This window comes from Microcebus murinus, chromosome 9, assembly GCF_040939455.1.
Source record: "Microcebus murinus isolate Inina chromosome 9, M.murinus_Inina_mat1.0, whole genome shotgun sequence".
In the NCBI taxonomy this organism is placed as follows: Eukaryota; Metazoa; Chordata; class Mammalia; order Primates; family Cheirogaleidae; genus Microcebus; species Microcebus murinus.
Genome location: NC_134112.1, coordinates 50,498,448 through 50,523,489, shown reverse-complemented (window position 1 = coordinate 50,523,489; position 25,042 = coordinate 50,498,448). Strand labels below are relative to the sequence as shown.

Genomic DNA, 25,042 nt, shown 5'->3' with positions numbered 1-25,042 from the left:
AAACTTCTCAGCAGCTTTTGATATAACTACTTCTTTGTTCTTGAGTCACTTTTCGTACCTGATTATTTTTTGAGTTCTCTGAATAACTTAAGGAACAAACATAAAAGTGTATTATTTTTTCCTATTGCCACTTTCAGATGTGCATTATAAGCCTTTCTTCTTATTAGGTTGCATCTTCCTGAACAACATCTTGGTCCAATTCCATAACTTTTCAGGCTACTTTCAATAATATGGTCCTATTTCAGTTTCTAAGACTCAACCTATTCAGTTTTAAACTTCAGTAGCCTAGTTAATTCAAAGCTCTTTTCTTTCCCTCCCCCAGCATAGGCTAGAGCTGGGGAAGAAAGATAACTCCTTACCTTGGAAACCTGCATTCCCCCAATGCCTCCAGTTTTTTTCCCTGCCTTTTCTATTGGAAAATGGGCATTCCCCTAGATCCTTCTCTTTCTCCTTAAAATTACAGTGAATTTATCTACATGTCCTGTCAGCTCTCCATATAAAACATGCTATGTATGTAGACTCTCATCTTCTCTATTACTACAACCCTAGTCTCAGCCACCTGCAGCAAGCCTGTTGGCTGGACTGCAGCCACAGCTTTTCATTGGTCTCTCCTGTCCTATTCTTGACCTTTCACAGTCCATTCTCCACATAGTAATCAGTGATCTTTTAAAACATAAATCAGAAAATATATTATAACCTTGCTTAAAACTCCCCAGTGGCTTTCAATGGCAATTAGAATAAAATCCAAACTGCTTATCATGGTCTCCTGCATGATCTTCTCCTTACCAGCTTCTGTGTCATTTCATACCATTCTTTTCCTTGTTCTAAATACCCCAGCAAACTGACTTTCTAACCATTCCTTCAGGCTGGTTCCTGCCTAGACTATCTTGGTACTTGCTTTCCCCACTGTTCTGAAACTTCATTCTTAAGATCTTTGCATGGTAGATTTTATCAGGCCTGTGTTCAAATGTCATCTTTCTTTTTTTTTTTTTTTTTTTTTTTTTTTTTTTTTTACTCAGAACATCTAAGGGAGACAAATGTCATCTTTCTAAGAAGCTTTCACTGCCATACCTTAAATAGCTATCCCCATCCCCATCTCTACCCCCATCCCATACTCTATTCTATTGCCATGCATTCTATTATGATTCTTGTCTATACTCCTAGCTTTGAAATGTAAACTTCATGAGGTTAGAGATCTTATCCATCATTTTCACCAGTGTATTACTGGTATTACTAGAGTGTGATACTTAATAGGCAACTATTAAATATTTCTTGATAGAATAAGTATATAATGAAAGAGGGTCATAAATTAAAAATTCATGTGAGGAATAAATTAAAAATTCAGTTAACTAGAAGTCCTAAGCATTGTGTGAATATCATGTTGAACTGAATTTTCCGCTTCCTTTAAGTTGGTTGTTGAAACGTTCTTCAAAGGGCCTTAGTAATATTTTAGTAGATAGTTTTTTTTTGATAAATCCAATAGTAAATTGGATTCAATGTCATAATCTAGAATGTGTATATTTTAAAAACTAATTCATACTATGAGTGGGTTTATTTATGATGACTCTTCATCTAAAAGACATTTATTTAGGATTTTAATCTAATTTCTTATATTATTTTAATATCAACAGGATAAGAGTAATAATGAATAATTTGATACTATATAATGTATTGGGTCTAAGAATTCCAGGTTAAATAACAGATTAAAAGTTACTTACAGAATTTCTACACCCAAATACTTAATAAAATAAGTTTAAAAAAGTAAAAATTAAGCAAAAATTCACCAACTGCAACCCAAAAAGAAAAAAAGAGGGTTACATAATGAACATTATTAGACTAAAAATACTGGTGATCAGGAAAGAAACATTCTCATGATGAGTTGATGAGATTCCTAGAATTCTCAATATCCTCAAATCTGGCTTTAAAAAAAAAACCAAAAAACTAAGGAATTTTGGATAGCTGAGGTAATGGCAGTGATATAAATCTGAATAAAAATATCCTATAAAAATATAATTAAAAACAAGAAAAAATAAAACCATAGAAAACCCAACCTCTCAGCATAACTAGAAGATACTAAATGAACAAACTTCAAATTGTCTGTGAATAAAAAAATAAACACCAAATTCAAGCAGGGTGTTTGTTCCCTTTCATGTGCAAAAGAAGAAGGAACTAGGATGTTAGTGGCAAGCCTAAATTGAACTAAAATCACCTCCAGAAAGAGAAAGTCAACCCTAAATGTAAAAATATGAAAAAATGTCCTGATAGAATGGACGTGTAGAATGCAAAGAAGCAGTGTTAAAAGAGTAAACAGAAACCTATAAAAGAACTAAAAGAAAGAGAACAAGCAATTTTGAAAACCTTATAATGGGGAGGCAAAAAAGTAAAAGAGAGAGATAAGGATTGTGTAAAAAAAAAAGAAAAAAAATTTAAATGGAAAGATACAGATTCTTTTCACCCATAGCATACTTCTCCCTCAATTAAAGCCATACACTAAAGAAACTATACTTTGGTATACTCATAGAAAAAGATACTCTTGAATTAAAAATTTCATGAACATCCAAATCAAATAGACTTGTCCACAGAAATCCTGAAGAGCAAACACTGTCTATACAAAAATATTATTTTTTAAATTGCATAAATTGAGAAAAATAATTAAGCTGATGAAACAATAGTGAAGTAAAGCAATAGTGAAGCAGGAAAAAAAATTAATATAACCATAGGCTGTGCATGGTGGCTCATGCCTGTTCAATCCTAGCACTCTGGGAGGCTGAGGTAGGAGGCTGAGGCGGGAGGATTGCTTAAGCCCAGGGATCCGAGACCAGCCTGAGCAAGAGTGAGACCCTGTCTCTACAAAAAATAGAAAAATTAGATGGGCTTGGTGGCACATGCCTATAGAACCAGGTACTTGGGAGGCTGAGGCAGGAGGGTTTGGTTGCTTGAGCCCAGGAGTTTGAGGTTGCAGTGAGCTAAGATAATGACACTGCACGCTAGCCCAGGTGACACAGTGAGACTCTGTCTCCAAAAAAAAATAAATAAATAAACCAAACAAAATTAATACAACCATATAAATAAATTATACCTGCCAGCTCAAAATACTAGGAATGGAACAATAAAGTAACAAAAAACACAAGGAAGGAAATAATAAAGATAAAATTGTAAATAAATGAGATAGAAAATAGAAAAACAGTACATCTAATTAACAAATCAAGAAACCTTGTATTTTAATCAACAAACTATAAACATAGCTAATTACAAAAAGGAGAAAGCACAAATAAAAATAAGAACTGACAAGGGAAACAATCATAGAAAAAGAAGTTGTTTAAAAATCACTACAGACTAATCATCAAATACTTTGCAGATCTCTATGCAAATGAATTTGAAAACCTAGATGAAATGGATAGTTTCCTATATAAACACACTTTACCAAAATTATATCCATTAGAGATAGAAAGCTTAAACAGGCCAATTGCTAGAAAAGAAATAGAGAAAGTTATTAAGGAACTACTCCACAGAAAATGGCCAGCCTCACATGTTTTTTCAGGGGAACTCTAATTGTCAAAGACCAATGCTTCATAAATTATTATTCCAAAACATGGAAAATGAAGGAAAATTTTATGATTTTAGTAAGTAAGTATAACCTGATAAATATAGTAGGAAAAATAAAACATTATAGATCATTATCACTTGTGGATATTGATATAAAATTTCCAAATAATGTAATATTCAAGAGAAAAGGGGCCGGGTGCAATGGCTCACGCCTGTAGTCCTAGCACTCTGGGAGGCTGAGGAGGGCAGATTGCTCGAGGTCAGGAGTTCGAAACCAGCCTGAGCAAGAGTGAGACCCCGTCTCTACTATAAATAGAAATTAATTGGCCAACTAATATATATAGAAAAAATTAGCCAGGCATGGTGGCACATGCCTATAGTCCCAGCTACTCGGGAGGCTGAGGCAGGAGGATCGCTTGAGCCCAGGAGTTTGAGGCTGCTGTGAGCTGGGCTGATGCCACGGCACTCACCCTAGCCTGGGCAACAAAGCAAGACTCTGTCTCAAAAAAAAAAAAAAAAAAAAAGAAAGAAAGAAAAAAGGTTTAGGGGGGAAAAAAAAAAGAAAAAAGGTTTGAAGGATACTTTCTTTATATGAATATGTGTGCATGTCTTTTTCCTAAAGGCAGCATCTTACATCAAGGGGAAACACTTATATCAGGAACAAAGTAAACTACCCATTGTTTCCACCCTTATTTAACATTTTACCAGAGATATTAGTTAATGTATTTAGAGAAGAAACTTCAAGTAGAGACGTGAGAATTACATTTTTGCAGATGATTCCATGAACCTGGAAAACACTAGACAAATAAAGTGCAGTACTATGAAGTAGCAGATACAAAATTATCATATAGAAATTGATAGCCTTTACATGCACAAACAATAACCAGTGAGATAATCTAATGGTAGGGGAAAAACAAATTAAATAGTAAAGAGGAGATAAAATACTTAGACTTAGCACATTTCTTGTTAAATTTGTTCCTGTATAAGGAAAACTATAAATCATTCTTAAGAGATACAAAATTAGATTTCAGCAAATTGAAAGAAATACTTTATCACTTTTCCCTAAATTAATTTAAAATTAACACAATCCTACATATGCTTTTACTTTCTAATTCAGTAATCACACACCTAGGAATTTACTTACACTTAAGTGCATCTTTTTTTTTTTTTTTTAATTTTTTGAGACAGAATCTCGCTTTGTTGTCCAGGCTAGAGTGAGTGCCATGGTGTCAGCCTAGCTCACAGCAACCTCAAACTCCTGGGCTCAAGCAATCCTTCTGCCTCAGCCTCCCAAGTAGCTGGGACAACAAGCATGTGCCGCCATGTCTGGCTAATTTTTTCTATACATATTAGTTGGCCAATTAATTTCTTTCTATATATAGTAGAGATGGGAGTCTCGCTCTTGCTCAGGCTGGTTTCGAACTCCTGACCTCGAGCAATCTGCCCGCCTCAGCCTCCCAGAGTGCTGGGATTACAGGCATGAGCCACCAAGGTGCCTGGCCAAGTACATCTTAAGTATAAAAATATGTATGCACATGGTTATGCTCACTTAGTATTCCTTCATTTTCTGTACTTTTTCCTGAATGCTTATTATATTTTAAAGAATTTCCATAGCTACCCCTTTAAAAATTTTTTTTTTCATTTTGTGATAATTATAGATTCACATGTAATTGTAAGAAATAATATAGAGAAGGATACTGGGTGTACCCTTAACCCAGTTTACCTCAGTGGTAACATCTTTCAAGCCATGATCTTGAAATTAATACAGTTTACTGATTTCATTCAGATTTACACGTATTCATAGTGTAGTTAGTTTTATGTCATTTAAGCACACATCGATTTGTGTTACACCACCAATCAAGGTATAGAATAGTTCCACTGCCACAAGGATCCCTTGTGTTTCCCTTTTGTATCCACACCCGCAAGCTTCTCAGCCATACCTGGTATCTTCCTATTTTTAATCAATGGCAAACAATAATCTGTTCTTTATTACTATAATTTTGTCACTTCAAGAGTGCTATATATATAAATCATACCATATATGTAAGACTCTCTCTATATAGTGTGTGTGTATATATAGTTTAGACATATAGTATATAGATGATTGGGATTGGCTTTTTCCACTCAGCATCTTTCACTTGAGATCTTTCCAAGTTGTTGTATGTATCAATAATTAATTAGTTAATTAATTTATTTTTTTGGCTAAAAGTATTCCATGGTGTGGATGTAGTATAGTTCTGTTTTGTTTTGAACAATTTACATGCTGAAAGACATTTGGGTTGTTTCCAGTTTGGGGCTACAAATTGCTATGAAAATTCCTTTACAGAGTTTTGTGTAAACATAAATCTTTATTTCTCTGGGATAAATACCTAGAGGGACAGTTGCTGGGTTGTATGAGAAACTGCCAAACTGGTTTTCAGAGTAATTGTACCATTTTGCATTCTTATTAGCAATGTATGAGTGATTCAGTTTCTTCACATCCATGTCAACATTTACTAATGTCACTATTTTTTATTTTAGCCATTTCTGATAGGAATATACACAGTGATATCTCATTGTGGTTTTGATGTGCATTTCATTGATGGATAATGATATTGAACATCTTTTCACATCTTTATTTGCTATCTGTGTCCTTTTCAGTGAAATCTCTCTTCAGATCTTTTATTTGTTTTCTAATTAGGTCTCTTATTTTCTTTGCTGTTGAGATTTGAGAGTAAAAGTGATGCTTGTAGTTGAAAAAAGCTCAAACACAATAGGTAAAACAATAAATGTTTTTTATACTCTCTAGGCTTAGAGTAATTTTTTAAAAAATATTAACTTTTTTCTTTTTTTTATCTTTTTTATTATTTATTTTTCTTCTCTTTTTTTATAGTGTAAGAGCTAAGATAAAAAATATTAACTCTTGAGGTAAAAAATTTTTTTAGAAGTTCAGTTTTTTTTATTGTCTTATATTGAATTCCAGTTTTTTAAAAAAATGAACTTTTTATTAAAAGATATTAATGACATCCCAATTTTGCAGTATTGTTTCTGTTTTTCTTTCTGTATATAAGTATATAGTATCTTTTAAATTTGTTGTATGCTTTACTACCTTGATTAAATGCTTTATAATTAATATGTCTTTACAAGTACAATAAATGTTTTTTTTCCCTTCTTTTTTTTTAAAAAAAAAACCCAAAACAAAACTGGAAGCCAAAAATGTCAAGATGTTAAAAGTGGTTAATTTTGGTAATGGAAGTGTAAATGTTACTTTTACATACTTTATGCTGTTAATATTTTCATTAACATCTCCATCTGATGAGTCTTAAGAAATGGAGATTTATTACTTATAACTTGAAAAAAATGTATTCTAAAATTTTGATTAATCATAAAAGCATTAGTTTTTTCTTATGCCTTTTAATAGTTCCAAAACTTACATTCCTCAAGGACATATTTAAATAAATATTATAGTAAAGAGACATAAAACAAAAAGAAATTCTATATTCTTACTGATTGTTAAATAAAATTTCAGCATTTAAATGTATTATAATCATTGATAGAAAAATTGAGAATTATTTTTTTTCAAGAAGCATTTATTAAACCTCTCATATGTAACAGGTATTATGCTAGTTACTGCATTTCATCAAATCTAAGAGACCCTGGATTTTAAGAGACATCATTATTTTATATACCACTAAAAAAGAAAAAAATGCCAACAATTAAACTATGGCACATTTCCATATTTTTTAACATTTTTATATTTACTTAAAGAGATCTTGACTTTCTTTAACATTTTTTATTTAAATATAATTCTCATAACATAAAAGTGACCATTTTGAAGTATACAATTCAATGAATGGTGATTAGAATATTCACAATTTTGTATAACCATCACCACTAATTCCCTAACATTGCCATCACACCCAAAAAGGAAGCTCTGTATCTATTAGTACTCAATTGCAATTCCCTCTCCCCTATCTCCTGGTAACTGCTAATCCACTTTCTGTCTCTTTGGATTTGTCTTTTCTGGATATTTCATATAATAGAGTCATATAATATGTAGCTTTTAAAAAAATATGTGGATTTTTTTGACTTAGCATGTTTTTAAGGTTCATTAACATTGTAACATATATCAGTGCTCCATTTCTTGTTATGGCTGAATAATATTCCATTGTATGGATATACCTTAATTTGCCTATCTGTTCATCAGTTGGGCATTTGGCTGTTTCTACTTTTTGGCTATTATGAATAATGCTGCTGTGAAGCTTCGTGTACAAGTTTTTGTGTGAACATATATTTTTATTTCTCTTGAGTATATACCTAGTAATGGAATTGGCTATATCATGTGTTTGACCATTTGAGGAACTGCCGACCTGTTTCCCAAAGTGGCAGCACCATTTTACAATCCCACCAACAATGAGGGTTTCAATTTCTCTACACCCTTACCAATACTTGTTATTGTCTGACTTTTTTATTATAGCTATCTTAGTGGTTTAATGTAGTATCTCATAGTGGTCTTGAATTGCATTTCCCTAATAAGTAATGATGTTGAGCATCTTTTCACATGCTTTTTGGCCAATTGTATATCATCTTTAGAGAAATGTTCATTCAAATCCTTTCACCATTTTAAAATCACATTGTCTTTTTTATTGATGAGATATAATATGTGTATTTTCTATATATTCTGGATACCAGATCCTTATAAAACATGTGAACTACAAATATTTTCTCCCATTCTGAGTGATATCTTTTCACTTTACTAGTGTCCTTTGACTCTCAAAATTTTTAATTTTGATAAAGAGCCTTTTATCTATTTTTTCATTGGTTGCTTGTGCTTTTGGTATCATATCTAAGAAATTGTTGCCTTGGCTAGGGGTGGTGCAGATTTAAACCTAGCTTCCTTCTAAGAGTTATATAGTTTTAGCTTTTATATTTATAGGTCTTTGATCCATTTTGAATTAATTCTTTTTGTGTGGATATGTAGTTGTTCTATGTCATATGCTGAAAAGATTATTTTTCCCCATTAAATGATCTTGGAGCTCTGTTGAAATCCATTGACCATACATGGATGGGCTTATTTCTGGATTCTCAGTTCTTTTTTCTGGTTTTTTTTTCCTCTTACCAAGTTGTGATTTAATGGATTCTCAATTCTATTCCATTGGTCTATGTGTTTATACCATTACCACACTATCCTTATGCCATTATCACATTGTCTTTTTTACTTAAGCTTTGTAGTTAGTTTTGAAACCAGGTTGAGTCCTACAACTTTGTTGTTTTCAATGTTGTTTGTGCTCTTTGGGGTTGTTTGCATTTCCATGTGAATTGTAGAATCAGCTTGTCATTTCTGAAAAAAGGGCAGTTAGAATTCTGACGGGGATTGCATTGAACCTACAGATACTTGGGGAGTATTTCCATATTAACTATTGTCTTCCAATCCTTGGAAAGTTAGGATGTTTTTCCATTTATTTAGATCATCTTTAATTTAGCAGTATTTTATAGTTTTCAGTGTACAACTCTTGCACTTCTGTGCTTATATTTATTCCTAAGTATGTTATTCTTTTAGATGCTATTATAAATGGAATTTTCTTAATTTAATCTTCAGATTGATCACTGCTTCTTTTAGACTTTAAGCATGGATTTTAAAAATTATATTTTACTCCTATATGTATTTATATAAAAATGAATTTATATATAAGTGAATTCAGTTGCTCAGAGTATTCCTAGAACTTCATATGTTCAGAGACTATGTCTTCTAACAGTGAGCATGTTTTTCCTCACAATATGATCCTCTATGTGAACAGTGAACGGTTTCCTCAAATAGTACTCCACCGTTATAGGAATTTTCTTTCAAGCTACCAACAAGCATCCTTCACATTTTTATGTAGCCACTTTCAATTTGCCTAACTTAGTTTTGTTTTCTTCCTCAATTAAATCAAGTGCTTCTGGAAGTTTAAATAGCTTCTCTTCAAAGGTCACAGGAATTCTATGACAAACTGACTAAAATCTTAACAGAAATCCAGCATGATGCATGATTCAATCACCAATTTCCTGTTGTTTCAAAATTTCTTTCATCTATTCTGAGGAATTTTTCCTACCTCAGTTACATGTTTGGCATGTAATAAGTACTGCTTTTGAATGTCACAAAGCTTCATCTACTTGCAGGGTATTTTCCTTTCTTAGAGATTTCTTTTTTTTACAAGCACTCAATGTTATTTTATAAGAAGATATGAATTGCAGTAATTCCTCTAATGGCAAATGTTTGCTTCAGTAATATGAAATTTATGTCCAGCTGTTTTCATGCTTTTCTGCAAACTAATAGCTTTTCATTTTAAGGCTAAATTATGTGGGGTTTTTTTGAGACAGAGTCTCACTTTGTTGCCCAGGTTAGAGTGAGTGCCATGGCGTCAGCCTAGCTCACAGCAACCTCAAACTCCTGGGCTCAAGCAATCCTACTGCCTCAGCATCCCGAGTAGCTGGGACTACAGGCATGCACCACCATGCCTGGCTAATTTTTTCTCTCTATATTAGTTGGCCAATTAATTTCTTTCTATTTATAGTAGAGATGGGGTCTCGCTCTTGCTCAGGCTGGTTTCAAACTTCTGACTTTAAGCAGTCCACCTGCCTTGGCCTCCCAGAGTGGTAGGATTACAGGCATGAGACACTGCGCCCGGCCAAATTATGTTTTTAAAGGCATTCAGGCAGCATATAACTTGGCACACAAGTAACTTGGTTAAAGTGATACCATCATGAATAATGTGACCAAGTTCACACAAGTACATGCAAAAACAACTTTCTCCTGGCCAGATACAACTGTAATACCCATTGGTTCCAACTGTTTGAAATTTTATTGCCTAAAGTGATAAACACCCCTTTTCTCAAACAAGAGGTGACATGGTCCTTACATAACAGTTTCATATAAAATGTTTCCTATATTTATGGGTTTATGATAGGAGCTAAGGCATCTCTTTAAGCATTCCTTAAAATTAGGAAACATATTCACTGCCTCTCTCTGTTCCCATTGACTTCTCCCTTCCCACTCCAAATTTTTTTTCCTTAGAGTTGGTGATCTCACCATTCACTTATCAGTTCTAAAAACCTACTGAGTCATCCATGGCTCCTCCCACCTAACATTTTGCTATCACCAACTCCTACCACTTTGACTTCCTAAAGATTTCTATACTCTGTTCTTTATCTGTATCCCTTCTACTACCAACCTGGTTCAGACAACTGCCATAGCCAATGACTTATTTCTCCACATCCATTTTATTATTTATTTATTTATGTACTTTAAAATCATGTTTTGCAGAGCCTCAAAGTATTTAAAATACAAACTAAACATGTAATTCCCTATGTAAAAGGCTTCAAGGACTCCCTTCTATACAAGAGTGTGACCAAGAATGCAGTTTCTGAATTCAGAGGGCTTTGATTTCAATTATTTTTTCTTACTGTGTTTATGGACCTCTTGGGCACATACTTATCTCCATTTCCAAAATGGGGATACTTATAGATTTTACTTATAAATAATTAGAAATAAATCTTTTTAAAAGATTCAGGGTCTATAATGAAGTAGAAATTTGGAGAAACTATTCAAAGCAGTTGAATCCATGGAAATTTAGCAAGCACTCCAGAGAGCTGATTTTGGCCTAAAATGAAGCTCTAAGCTTAAACATTAAAAGGGTGTTTAGAGCATATATACCTTTTGATCCTAACAGAATATGGTAAACATTTTAAATCTGAATGTAACAACTACTCTTCCATATCCTTTCTGAACACCTGTTATATTGTCCTATATTTTACTGGTCAGCAAACTATGAAGTTAGATGGCATAGCCAGTCATGCTCTGGTGTCTGTTCCCATTTCAAAGGAGAGAATAGGCCCAGAGAAGATGCCTTACCCAAGGTCACACAGCTAAAAAGGACATAAGAACTTTCTTGAGTCCCAATGCAGTGCCACTGAATCACTGTTCATTAATTATGCAGTTATTTAATGAGCATCTACTGTGCACTAGGCACTGTGAATATAATAATGGACACAACAAAGTCCATGTTCTTTCTCTAAGAGTTTATAGTCTAATAAAGGAGGGAGTATCCCCAGAGTTACCATACAGTGAGTGACAGGGTGGAGTAAGTACAAAGCACTATGGGAACACTTCAGAAGGGCTGTTTGAAACAATATATAATATTCAGAAACATTTGATATGTGGCTCAGCTTATGCTTCTGTAACTGTGAGTATAACCTAAGTTTTCCACCTTTGGAAACCTGCTAATTTTCAAAGACCTTAGCCTTTCACAGCCCCAAGCAAACGACTTACAGCTGGTATTTGCACACTGTGGGTATAAACTTAGTTCTGGGGAGAACTTATTTTACTTTGGCTGTGGAAACCTCGGCTTCTACCATTCCTCCTTTATGGGTCTACTGAAGTTCAGCACTTAGCAACATTCCTTATGCATCGTAGATACTAAGTAAATGTTCATTAAGTGAAGATTTCTTAAGTGAACACATCAAATCTTCCTATTTTGGGGCAGTCTAATCTGACCAGGATCAATCTTCTTCTAATGTATTATCATACCAAAGAATGGATTTCCTGGTATTTCTGTGGTCTGGGCACTGTTACTGTTATTTAGATTTTTATTATTATTATTAACATAATGGGAACATGTTCTCAAAAAAAAAAAACACTTTGTTTTTTATTGGTATAAATTTATAGGGTACAAGTGTAATTTTGTTACATGCATAGATTGCATAGTAGTGAAGTCAGGGCTTTTAGGGTACCCATCACCAGCTAACATACATTATATCTGTAATTTATCATCTTCTCCCCCCAACCCTTCAAAGTCTCCACTATCATTCCACATGCTACATTCACATGAATGTTATTTAGCTCCCAATTATAAGTGAGAACATGTGGCATTTGTCCTTCTCTGTCTGACTTATTTTACTTAAGATAATGGCTTCCAGAGCTATCCACATTGCTGCTAAAGACTATTTCATTCTCTTCATTCTTTGGCTGAATATTCCATGAACATTTCCTTTTTGCTCTAAAACATAGTTATATTAGAATTTTATAAGCACAAATAATCGTGTGTAATGTTTTTATGGGTGATACTGAAACTGCTGAAAGATCAAACATGTTGAAATTGTTGACTTCACAGCTAGATATATGTGCACTACCTTGTAAGTATGGAAGTTTCTAATAGTTTTAGGATCTTATTGGTATCATTTTTGAAGGGCCATTAATTCTTTGTTATTTTATCCTAATTTTCAGGTAAAGAAGATACTCCCTCATTACTTGGTCTCTGTGGGTCTCTAACATCAGTGGCAAGTTACAAGTCTCTAACAAGCCTAAAATCTAACGACTACCTTGCAAGTCCTATAACAGATATGACAAGTCCAGGCCTAACTCCATCCTGAAAAATTTTATGTAAAAGCTGAATGTTTTTATGTTGTAAATGTTCTCTTCACATAAGTTTGACTGTGGGGATGACCTCTGAAATTTTACATTGTTCTGCTACATGTCTGGAATTCTATTGCTTAGAGAGTTCAGTCCACTCCATGTAAACTTCTGGGTGAAAAACATAATGATCCTGCCATTTTTCATTTTAAAAATTCTTATATTTGTCATTGAGGAAGTTTAAAAATGAGTAAACTTAAAAAAAACTTTCAAAGATCCTCCAAATTAATAATTCATTGCAAAATGTACATATTTATTATTCAGCTGATTTTTATATGTTTAAATGTATCTGAGTGGCCAGAGACTGAGTTTATGGTTTTATTCCAGAGACTTAAGCTAAATATTTTTTCACTCTTTTATTCAGTGGTTAGATTTTCAAAAAAAAAAGATGAATTATTAATTTCATTTTTTCATTAATTTCTCATAAGTTCTAATGTTTAAATACTTTGTTAATATCCGGGGAAGGTTCTCAGCTGCATTTTCACAGTGGTTTATTAAGTTTTTCTTTTAACATTTATCATTTGGTATCAACATTCCACTTAATATTTTATACATTTTGTAGGAATGTGCCTGTTTAGGCAGTTACTGACTTAATTTGTTAGGCCATAAGTATTTTATAGTACAGGCAGTTCCTGGGTTACAGATGAGATAACATTCCTGAGAACGTCTTTAGGTAGGATTTGCATGTAACTTGGATCCCTGATTAACAGCACGTATATGGTAGTAATAATAATAATACTATAATGGCTCATATGTGGTAATAATACAGTGTCATACTGTAATACTAACAATATCCCTGTAACATATAATAAGAGGTTACAGAAACTATTGTGCTCTTTTTAAGTCAAAAACAGAACATAAAAACAAACTCATACAGAAAGTTTAAATAGGTGAGAGGAGAAATTTCAAAAAAAGAATATTAAAGGTTAACAATCACCTAATACTGCATCAATGTCTTGTTAGTGGAAGGGGTATTTTTGAAGCAAGAAGGCAGCTGACATTAATCAGAAGATGATGGAGATGGTGCTGGAGAGGATGGAGTGGGAGCTGAAGAATCAGGATTTGATTCTGTTGCTGGAGGTGGGGAGCTTACCACTGAAGTCAGTTTCTTGAAAAAGGTATCTAGGGTTGTTTGCAAAGCTTTTTTCTTTTTCATCATAAATGGCCTTGTAGCAGCTGATATTCTCACTAACTGCACGGTAAACTTTTGTAAACTGCTCATTGTCAGTACCTTGCTCCTCAAGCTTAGCAAATCCTGCTACAAGACAGAAGGCATCAGCTAATTCTTTTGTCATAAACTTTCTTGGCTCTGGATCTTCTGATTCTTCATGTTCTTAAGTTTCTATCAGCTACTTCCCTATGAGACTAGCCATTAGCATAGCATAAAGATGCTGTACCAACAAACCGCTTATGCCATGTGGGTTTCACATGCATGGAAGAAACTAGTTCCTGAATTATTAATTATAAATTATCTTTAAGGGGTGCCTTGGGAGCCCATTCATTAAATATGGAATGCTGAAAGTTGGGTCATGCATAACCCGGGGACTACCTGTATTTTAGGCCATTTAGGTAAACATGAATAAATTTCTTGTTTTCCCAAGATTTTCTTAAAAGGTGATCAATTTAAAAATATGATCAAGTATCCCCCAAAAGTTGGGAACATTTCAAAATGTAGAACAAATGTTGAAAAACTGTTTTATCAAGAAAGAGTGCAAGTTCAATTAAGGATTTGAGAAGCTTTTAAACAAAGATCAGTAAGGTAATCAGCATACTTAACAATAAATATGTCTGACATACAGTGCTGGGTTTTTTCCTTTTTGTACAACAATGAATTTGTGTCATGTGTTTGATAGCCTCTATCATTAATCATACCATAATCTCATTTTAAAATGATGTTAAAAATCCCTACATTTCTATAGGTAAATTAGTTTTTTTTAAAAAGCTATAATCTGTATTTTAAATCTTTTTGCAATTTTTAAAACAGCTTTCATCCCTAAAAATTCTACCATATTGAAAATGTGTGGAGTATATTTTCTATAGTAAGTAATATGAAGAAAACATGATTAGTTGTGCCAAAGAAGTTTTTTATATTGTTTACATGAAGAGGCCACAGTACTTATTGGGGATTTCCTAGGGTATTTTTGTTTATTAATAAAACATTACACTCAGGCTTAGTAGCTTTGACATAATAGGAAGAATGTTCCTCTTAAATCTATTTTATTGAGAAGAGGCAAGAAGAGCTGAACTTACTACATTCATTCTTTGTATTAGAAATGTAGGTAGGGTAGTTCTCTGTAATATTTAGAGCTTAGTATCATACTTTGGAATTTAAGATAATAGTAACAAGGCCAGTCTTCTATGTAAGACAGTACAAACAATGCCAGTTCAGGGACAAAGGAGACCTAGAAGCCCTTAAAATAAGTTATCTTAGATGTGCCAGAATACACTTAGAGCTTTATTACTTTAGCTTAAGGCTTTAACACTTGTAGAAATGCAAATATTCTTGAGAAATGGTACCTTTATTCTCAGTTCTGTATACCTTACTGTGAGTGAGGTATCCAAAGCAGTTTTTAATCAGCATTGAGGATAGAAGGAAGTTAGAGGACAATGAAAACTTTCGGAGTGAGGAAATGGATAAGGAGAGGAACTTTGAAAATCTTAGGTTGGTTTGAGCATTATTGCTGCTTTCCTAAGAACCATCAAAATATTTAAATGGTTTATCATTCATGGTCCACTCTCAACTGACATTATCCTTTAGTAATTAAAAAAATTAATTTTTTCCCATACATTTTTATAATGTAGAAGGAAAACCAAGATTCCATAAATGATAAAAATTTTCAGATTTGTCTAATGTATACAGTAATTTGTGCATCTTAACATGCTGCTAAATGCAGATTTAAACATAACATCTGAGGATCATGATTTTTCCTCCTTTTTTGGAGCTCTTGGTATAAAATTCATCTGCTTTTATGAAATAAGGTTTCTACACAGTTCATTTCACACTAAAGATAGTTTGTTATTGTTTGCATGAGGAAATAACATATGTCTCAATCTTTAATTTTAGGTGGTAGTGTTTACAGTTTACACCCCCCAAAAATGCTGAATTACATGCCAATATTTCCATGTGTATTTTGTTGCCTTGATATACTATACTTGTTGCATGTATATTAAAAATTTTGTACCATGCATTAGTGGTCTTATTTTTTCCTTGACAAAAAATTACCCGATTCAAGTTGTACACTGATGCTTTGTTTCAACAAATGTGGTATCCTAATATGAAGAATATTAGCATTTTATTTATTTTTGAAATAACCTTTATTGTTTTAAAAAGTTAATATATGGGAATATTAGCATTTTAGAAGAATATTGCAATTCTAAAATTCTAATATGAAGATGGAATTGGAGAAATTCGTATTTCAACTCGTATCAAAGGAAACACTATTTTTAGATAGTAATATGATACACTAGAATATAAAACATCTACTGAAGTGGTGGTACAGGTTAGTAGTGGTTCTGTGGCAGTGTTACTGATTTAATTACATAATAGTCATGTTCATTTTCTCACCTATGATAAGAATCATCACCATCTTCTTTGCCTAAGTGATTGCACCTGGATGATGTCAGCATTAAATGAAATCCTGTATATAAGTTGTAAAGCGATAAATGCTAATTAAAGCTGCTACTAATTATGATTGGCAGAAACCTTACAAAAGTAAACCAAATCAGTTAAGTCATTTTTATTAGCTTTATGTACAAGTTTTCAAGTGGTTATAAATGTGTCTCAAATTTACAACTTATGAAAATCCTTTAAGTTCCTACCATTAAGTAAAATATCCAGATTTTACCAAACTAACATTAGATTACCTCTGAAGTGTCAAAAGACTGCTTTAAACCTCAGGGTTCTTAAAATATTCTAAATCAGTTCACTTTGCTCTTCTGTAAGCAAAGCAGCTTCTATTTAGCATTAGCATTTGTTCTTTTTAACTGATAGGAAGGGGAAGATAAAATTTTATTTTTGTCATTATGGCATATTTTAAAGTATACTTTAGTATAAACAAAAACTTTTAGATTGTCTTCCTATTGTTGTCGTCTTCTTCCTTTGGCACACAAGGCCTCTGACCATATTCCTAATCTGATCTCCTACCACAGTCCCATGTATATACACTCTGCTCAATCCACATGGACTAAATTCTGTTGCGTTATTGAGACTCTCTGCATGTTTAATTGAATTGCTGGTCAGTCCAAGTCTTAGATTTCCATACTACTCCTTCTCTGTCCCCAGGGCTGAGTAAAGAGCACCTCAGATTTCCTAAAATGCCCTTGGCATACTTCTGTCAATCACATCTCTGAAACCTCCTATATAGGAAATGTCTTCATATCTCTAGTGCTTTTTATACTGCCTACCATATAAAAGGTCTGAATAAATATTGCTAGATTAAAAAATGAAAGCAGGCCGGGCGCGGTGGCTCACGCCTGTAATCCTAGCACTTTGGGAGGCCGAGGCGGGCGGATTGCTCAAGGTCAGGAGTTCGAAACCAGCCTGAGCAAGACCCCGTCTCTACCAAAAATAGAAAGAAATTAATTGACCAACTAAAAATATATATACAAAAAAAAAATTAGCCAGGCATGGTGGCGCATGCCTGTAGTCCCAGCTACTCGGGAGGCTGAGGCAGGAGGATCACTTGAGCCCAGGAGTTTGAGGTTGCTGTGAGCCAGGCTGACGCCACGGCACTCACTCTAGCCTGGGCAACAAAGTGAGACTCTGTCTCAAAAAAAAAAAAAAAAATGAAAGCAGAACAAAGGGGGGGGGGGATTTAAAGGCATATGTGGTTAAATAAGCATAATAGTTTTCACAGGAAAAAAATTATTTCAACTCCATACCTACTTTTTAAAAAGTCAGATATGTATTATATTAGAGGTCACAGCATCTAATACTTATATTCAAAAGAGTTATTCTTAAAATGTTTACATTTAATTAAAAGTGAATGTTAGAAAATTTAACATTAATATTAATCAAATAAAAACTTCTAGAAACATCACATTACCAAGAACACTGTTAAAGACTCTATTGGTAGGGGGGTAGAGCAAGATGGCGGATGAATAACACCGCCAGACAGAGGGTCCCTGCAGAAAAGACAGATTCTAGCAGAAACTAGAGGAAAGAAGCAAGAAGACGAGCATACAGCGGACGAGGGCCGGAAGGAGGGGTACCTGAGACCCCGGGAGACTCCACGGGAGGAGGCTGCGGAGGAGAACTGGAGGCTGAGACCACCGGAGCAGCCCGGAGACCAGCGGCAAGGATTGGAAGGCACTGCCCTGGTAGCAGAAGTGGGCAGGGAAAAAAACACGTGGAGTAAAGTGTCAATGGTGTAATTGGAGACTAGAGTGATATTAATGTAGAAGAGGGTGTGTCTTTGGGGGTTAAGAAGGAAGGTCTAGTTAGGTCAGCACCTAAGAAAGATGCATCACTCTATTTGTACTTTTGTATTTTAATTTGTCACTCCGCCCACTAATTCTATTAACATGTTCTCACTTATGAGTAGGAGCTAAACCAAGGCTATGTGAGGACACATAGAGTGGCATAATGGACACTGGAGAATTAAAAGCGGAGAGAGTAAGAGATGGAAAATTCTCTATTGGGTATAATATATGTTATTCTGGTGATGAGTACACTAAAAGCCCAGACTTTACCGCTATACACTATACATATAATGGAATTCAGCTCGTACTCCCTAAATCTGTTAAAAGAAGAAGAAAGAAAGTGTGCACCCAAGGGATGGAAGAGGGGAGCATTTATCAACTGGAGTCTGCCCTTGATTGGTCACAATTTGCCCCAACAGCATTAACTCTCTCATACACAACGTGTGGGGCAGATCTTTTTCCTTCCACAGGCATCCCAGCTGCCTCATAGAGTTATCAATGGGGCAGAAATCAAGAAATGCTCAGTGCAGGTGAGGAGATATATAAGTTTTCATCTAGCTGAGGATGGTTGCCGGAGTGATGGCTTGAGTAAAAGGAGATCCAAGAGGCTATGAGTTAGGGTGCTCCAGTTGCCTATACGATAATTAACCATTGTAATTTTTTTAAAATTATTTGTTTATTTTTTAAAAAAACATTTTTAAAAAAAAAACCTTGAGCTTTTTTATTTTCTAGAAAAATAGTAACTTTATAATGGAGACACCTGGCAGATATCACCAATAATGGGACAAACAGATATCATGTACCTCCTAAGGTGATGTACTGAGAAGGAAACAGTACTATTCTTACATAGTATTCTGCCAAATGCATAACCTGGATCAAATCCTAAGGAAACGTCAGACAAACACAAATTAAGGTTCTTTTTACAAAATAGATACCCTGGACTCAAAAAATATCAATATCATGAAATAAAAAGGGTGAGGGACACTTTCAGATTAAAGGAGACTAAAGAGATATAAAAGTACAATGCATGGTCTTGTTCAGTTCTGAACCAGAAAAAGAGAGTCATAATTTATAAAAGACATGATTAGAAAAATGTGCAAACTTTTCATAGGTATGTTGATTAAAGTGTTGTATTAATGATAAAAAAAAAAATGAAAGCAGAACAAAGGGGGGGGGAATTTAAAGGCATATGTGGTTAAATAAGCATAATAGTTTTTACAGGAAAAAAATTATTTCAACTCCATACCTACTTTTTAAAAAGTCAGATATGTATTATATTAGAGGTCACAGCATCTAATACTTATATTGAAAAGAGTTATTCTTAAAATGTTTACATTTAATTAAAAGTGAATGTTAGAAAATTTAACATTAATATTAATCAAATAAAAACTTCTAGAAACATCACATTACCAAGAACACTGTTAAAGACTCTATTGGTAGGGGGGTAGAGCAAGATGGCGGACGAATAACACCACCAGAAAGAGTGTCTCTGCAGAAAAGACAGATTCTAGCAGAAATTAGAGGAAAGAAGCAAGAAGACGAGCATACAGCGGACGAGGGCCGGAAGGAGGGGTACCTGAGACCCCGGGAGACTCCACGGGAGGAGGCTGCGGAGGAGAACTGGAGGCTGAGACCACCGGCAAGGGTAGGTAGATTTGCTGTTTCCCCTCCCCTGCATTTGGGACTGCTGGTGGGCTCCCCAGCGGGTGGAGAGACCTGCGGATACCAGCCCAGCAGACGTGGCACCAAGTTCCCAACTTCCTCCGGGCACCTCCGTGTGCACAGACCCGAACCGCGCGGCAGGCAACATATTGCCTCCTCCTCCCCTCTGCCGACCCTACCCGCGGCTGCCCAGAGAGACAATACAGCCACCAGCCAGAGGCACCTCCAGGGAACGGGACCCTACAGCTGACTCAGGGGAACTTAAGACTGTGAGCTCCCTACCCGCCCGTCCTCCCAGGTGCTGCTGGCAAGGTGTTCCCAGGAGAACAGTGCCGACTCACAGGCTGAGAGACATAGACCCAGCTTGGGCTCCCTGTGGGTGAATTGGGACCGGAAATCCTCTCCCTTGTGGGGATACAGTTTGAACTCTGGGACCCAGAGGTCGGACCTGCAGACCAGATCCCCTGCACCGAGGGCTAGCATTGAAGAGTTATACATGAACAGCCTACTGAGGTGTGTGTGCCTCCAGGGGCGGATCTGCGTCATAGAGAGCAACCCTCCTCCCAGGAGGAGGCTGTGCGCCCAACGCAGGTGGCATTCCTGTGCAGGGAACCTCCCCGCTGGCATCACAGTCCTGGGAGGCCTGGTGGCTTGTGGTCTGGCCTGCTGGCAGAGGCCCAGGAGTAACTGTGGAGTTGGGGAGGGTGGAAAGAAGCGAGGCTCGCTCCAGACTGCGGGTCTCAGACAGCCCCACCCCCACATGCAGACTTTCTGGCTGAGCGGGACCATTCCAGCCCCGCCCTGACAGCTTTCCCTGGAAGCAGAGCACAGAGCTTTGACCCCTGCTAACGGCCTGAGGGCAGGCTTACCCAACCCAGCTCCGCCCAGAACAAGAGCTGAACAGGACACAAAATCAACAGCATAGCCTGTTTCTCCAAGCAAACGCCACCTACTGACAGGGACGGCATCTTGCACAGCCTTTCCACGGAACCCACTGACTCAATATACAGGGAGTGGTCCAATTTTACCCACGGACACCACCTAACACCTCAGAAACTAAACAAGGTGTGTGAATACCCAAACAATAACTTAAGGAAAGAAACAACAACTGATCGACATGGGAAGAAATCAGCGAAAGAACTCAGGAAATATGAAGAACCAAACGGAAAACACACCCCCAAAGAGGAGCACCAGCACCCTAGAAACGTACACCAACCAAAATCAGACAACCAATATGACAGAAGAGGAATTTCGTATGTGGATCATAAGAACACTCACCCAGCTGCAACAACAACTCAATAACCAAAACAAAGAAACCACAAAAAGCCTCCAGGATATGGGAAAAGAAATAGACACAATGAAGAAAAGTGTAACCGAACTCCTGGAAATGAAGAATCAATTCAAGGAACTACAAAATACAGTGGAAAGTCTCAAGAACAGGGTAGATCAAACAGAAGAAAGAATCTCAGAGCTTGAAGATAACACCCTCCAATTAAATAAATCAGTCACAGAAATAGAGCAGAGAAACAAGAGAAAAGAGCAAAGCCTACAAGAGCTGTGGGATTATGTGAAGAAACCTAATGTGAGGGTCATAGGGTTACCAGAAGGGGAAGAAGATAACACTCAAGGGTTGGACAAGCTGTTTGAAGATATAATAGAGGAAAATTTCCCAGGCCTTGCTCAAAATCTTGATATACAAGTTCAAGAAGCTCAGAGGACCCCTGGGAGATTCAACGCAAACAGGAAGACATCACGACATGCACCAAAGTATCAACTAAAGAGGCCCTTCTAAGAGCTGTAGGACAAAAGAAGCAAGTAACATACAAGGGAAAGCCAATTCGAATAACATCAGGCTTCTCTAATGAGACTTTACAAGCAAGGAGAGACTGGGGCCACATTCTCACTCTTCTGAAACAAAACAATGCCCAGCCTAGAATATTATTCCCTGCAAAACTAAGCTTCGTATATGAAGGAGAAATAAAAACATTCTCAGACAAGCAAAGGCTCAGAGAATTCACCAAGACAAGACCAGCCCTACAAGAAGTACTTAAAACAGCGTTATGCACGGAACATCATAATAATAACCCACGAATATAAAAACAACCAAAACCCAAAGATATTAAAGGCCAGATATTACAATGGCTCAAGACAAAAATCACAGCAAAAACATCCAACCCAACAGAATGATCAGTAATCTACCTTACCTATCAGTTCTCTCAATAAATGTGAATGGCTTAAACTCTCCACTCAAGAGACATAGGCTGGCTGAATGGATAAGAAAATACAGGCCAAGTCTATGCTGTCTTCAGGAAACACATCTAACCTGCAAGGATGCATATAGACTAAAAATAAAAGGGTGGAGATCAATATTCCAAGCAAATAGAAGCCAAAAGAAGGCTGGTGTGGCAGTTCTAATTTCAGACGATTTAGTTTTTAAACCAACTAAAGTAGTGAAAGACAAAGAGGGTCATTATATAATGGTGAAGGGCACAGTTCAACAAGAAGAGATAACAATTTTAAATATATATGCACCCAACTTAGGTGCACCCAGATTCATAAAGCAAACCTTACTGGAGCTAAGCAAATGGATTAATAGCAACTCCATAATCACTGGAGATTTCAACACCCCACTGATGGCACGAGACAGATCCTCCAAACAGAAAATTAATAAAGAAATAATGGACTTAAACAAAACTCTAGAACAATTGGGTCTGACTGACATTTACAGAACATTCTACCCAAAATCCACTGAATATACGTTCTTCTCATCAGCTCACGGGACATTCTCTAAGATTGACCATATCCTAGGACACAAAGAAAATCTCAAGAAATTTAAAAAAATAGAAATCATACCATGTACCTTCTCAGATCACAGTGGAATAAAACTAGAAATCAACCCTAACAGAAACTCACATTTCTACACAAAAACGTGGAAATTAAACAACCTCTTACTAAATGATTACTTCATAAATGAAGAAATCAAGATGGAAATAAAAAAATTCTATGAAGAAAACGACAATGGAGAGACAAGTTATCAAGTCCTCTTTATGCACACAAACTGGAAAATGTGGAGGAAATGGACAAATTTCTAGAAACACACAGCCTCCCTAGGCTCAACCAGGAAGAAATAGATTCCCTGAACAGACCAATCTCAACAGCTGAAATAGAAACAGCAATTAAAAATCTCCCTAAAAAGAAAAGTCCCGGTCCAGATGGCTTCACACCTGAATTTTACCACACTTACAAAGAAGAACTAGTACCTATCTTGCAGAAACTATTCCACAACATTGAGAAGAACAGAAACCTCCCTGACACCTTTTATGAAGCGAATATTACTCTGATACCAAAACCAGGAAAGGATGCAACAAAAAAAGAAAACTACAGACCAATATCCCTAATGAATATAGATGCAAACATTTTCAACAAAATCTTAGCTAACCGAATCCAGACACTTATCAAAAAAATAATCCACCACGACCAAGTGGGCTTCATCCCAGGGATGCAGGGATGGTTCAACATACGTAAATCTATAAATGCAATTCACCACATAAACAGAGGCAAAAACAAAGACCACATGATTCTTTGAATAGATGCAGAAAAAGCTTTTGACAAAATTCAACACCCTTTCATGATACAAACGCTTAAGAAAATAGGCATAGAAGGGACATACCTAAAAATGATACAAGCCATATATGACAGACCCATAGCCAACATCATACTGAATGGGGAATAACTGAAATCATTCCCACTTAGAACTGGAACCAGACAAGGCTGCCCGCTATCTCCACTTCTGTTCAACATAGTGCTGGAAGTCTTGGCTACAGCAATCAGACAGGAAAATGGAATCAAAGGTATCCAAATAGGGGCAGAAGAGATCAAACTTTCACTGTTTGCTGATGATAAGATATTGTATCTAGAAAACCCCAAAGATTCAACCAAGAAACTCCTGGTACTGACCAATGAATTTAGTAAAGTCTCAGGATACAAAATCAATACACAGAAATCAGAGGCATTCATATACACCAACAACAATCTAATTGAGAAACAAATCAAAGACTCAATTCCCTTCACAATAGCAACAAAGAAATTAAAATACCTAGGAATATACTTAACCAAGGATGTAAAAGACCTCTACAGGGAGAACTATGAAACACTGAGGAAGGAAATAGCAGAGGATGTAAACAGATGGAAATCCATACCATGCTCGTGGATCGGCAGACTCAATATCATCAAAATGTCTATACTACCCAAACTGATCTACAGATTCAATGCAATACCTATTAAAATCCCATCAGCATACTTCACAGATATAGAAAAAATAATTTTATACTTCGTATGGATCCAAAGAAGACCCCGAATATCAAGAGCAATTCTAGGCAACAAAAACAAAATGGGAGGCATTAATATGCCAGATATCAAACTATACTACAAAGCTATAGTAATTAAATCAATATGGTATTGGCACAAAAACAGGAATATCGACCAGTGGAACAGATGTGAGAATCCTGATATAAAACCATCCTCATATAGCCATCTAATCTTTGACAAAGCAGACAAAAACATACTCTGGGGAAAAGAATCCCTTTTCAATAAATGGTGCTGGGAAAACTGGATAGCCACCTGTAGAAGGCTAAAACAGGACCCACACCTTTCACCTCTCACAAAAACCAACTCACGCTGGATAACAGACTTAAACCTAAGGTATGAAACTATTAGAACTCTAGAGGAAAAAGTTGGAAACACTCTCCTAGACATCGGCCTGGGCAAAGAGTTTATGAAGAAGTCCCCAAAGGCAATCACAGCAGCAACAAAAATAAATAAATGGGACATGATCAAACTACAAAGCTTCTGCACAGCCGAAGAAATAATCATGAAAGTAAACAGACAACCTACAGAATGGGAGAAAATTTTTGCATCCTATGCATCTGATAAGGGACTGATAACTAGAATATACTTAGAACTCACGAAAATCAGGAAGAAAAAAAT

The 25,042-nt window shown here is 35.7% G+C and overlaps 1 protein-coding gene across 4 annotated transcripts in view; it reads left to right on the top strand.

Moving 5' to 3' along the window:
- The window catches only part of RUNDC3B (RUN domain containing 3B), a 140,614-nt gene extending 124,455 nt beyond the window's left edge, over window positions 1-16,159 (top strand). For all 4 annotated transcript variants that reach the window (XM_012779552.2, XM_076006461.1, XM_012779557.3 and 1 more), the window contains one exon: window positions 12,788-16,159. In XM_012779552.2, the coding sequence (XP_012635006.1) occupies window positions 12,788-12,933 (146 nt within the window). In that variant the 3' untranslated portion in view covers window positions 12,934-16,159. The remainder of the gene's footprint in view (window positions 1-12,787) is intronic.
- Window positions 16,160-25,042: the final 8,883 nt, after the last annotated feature.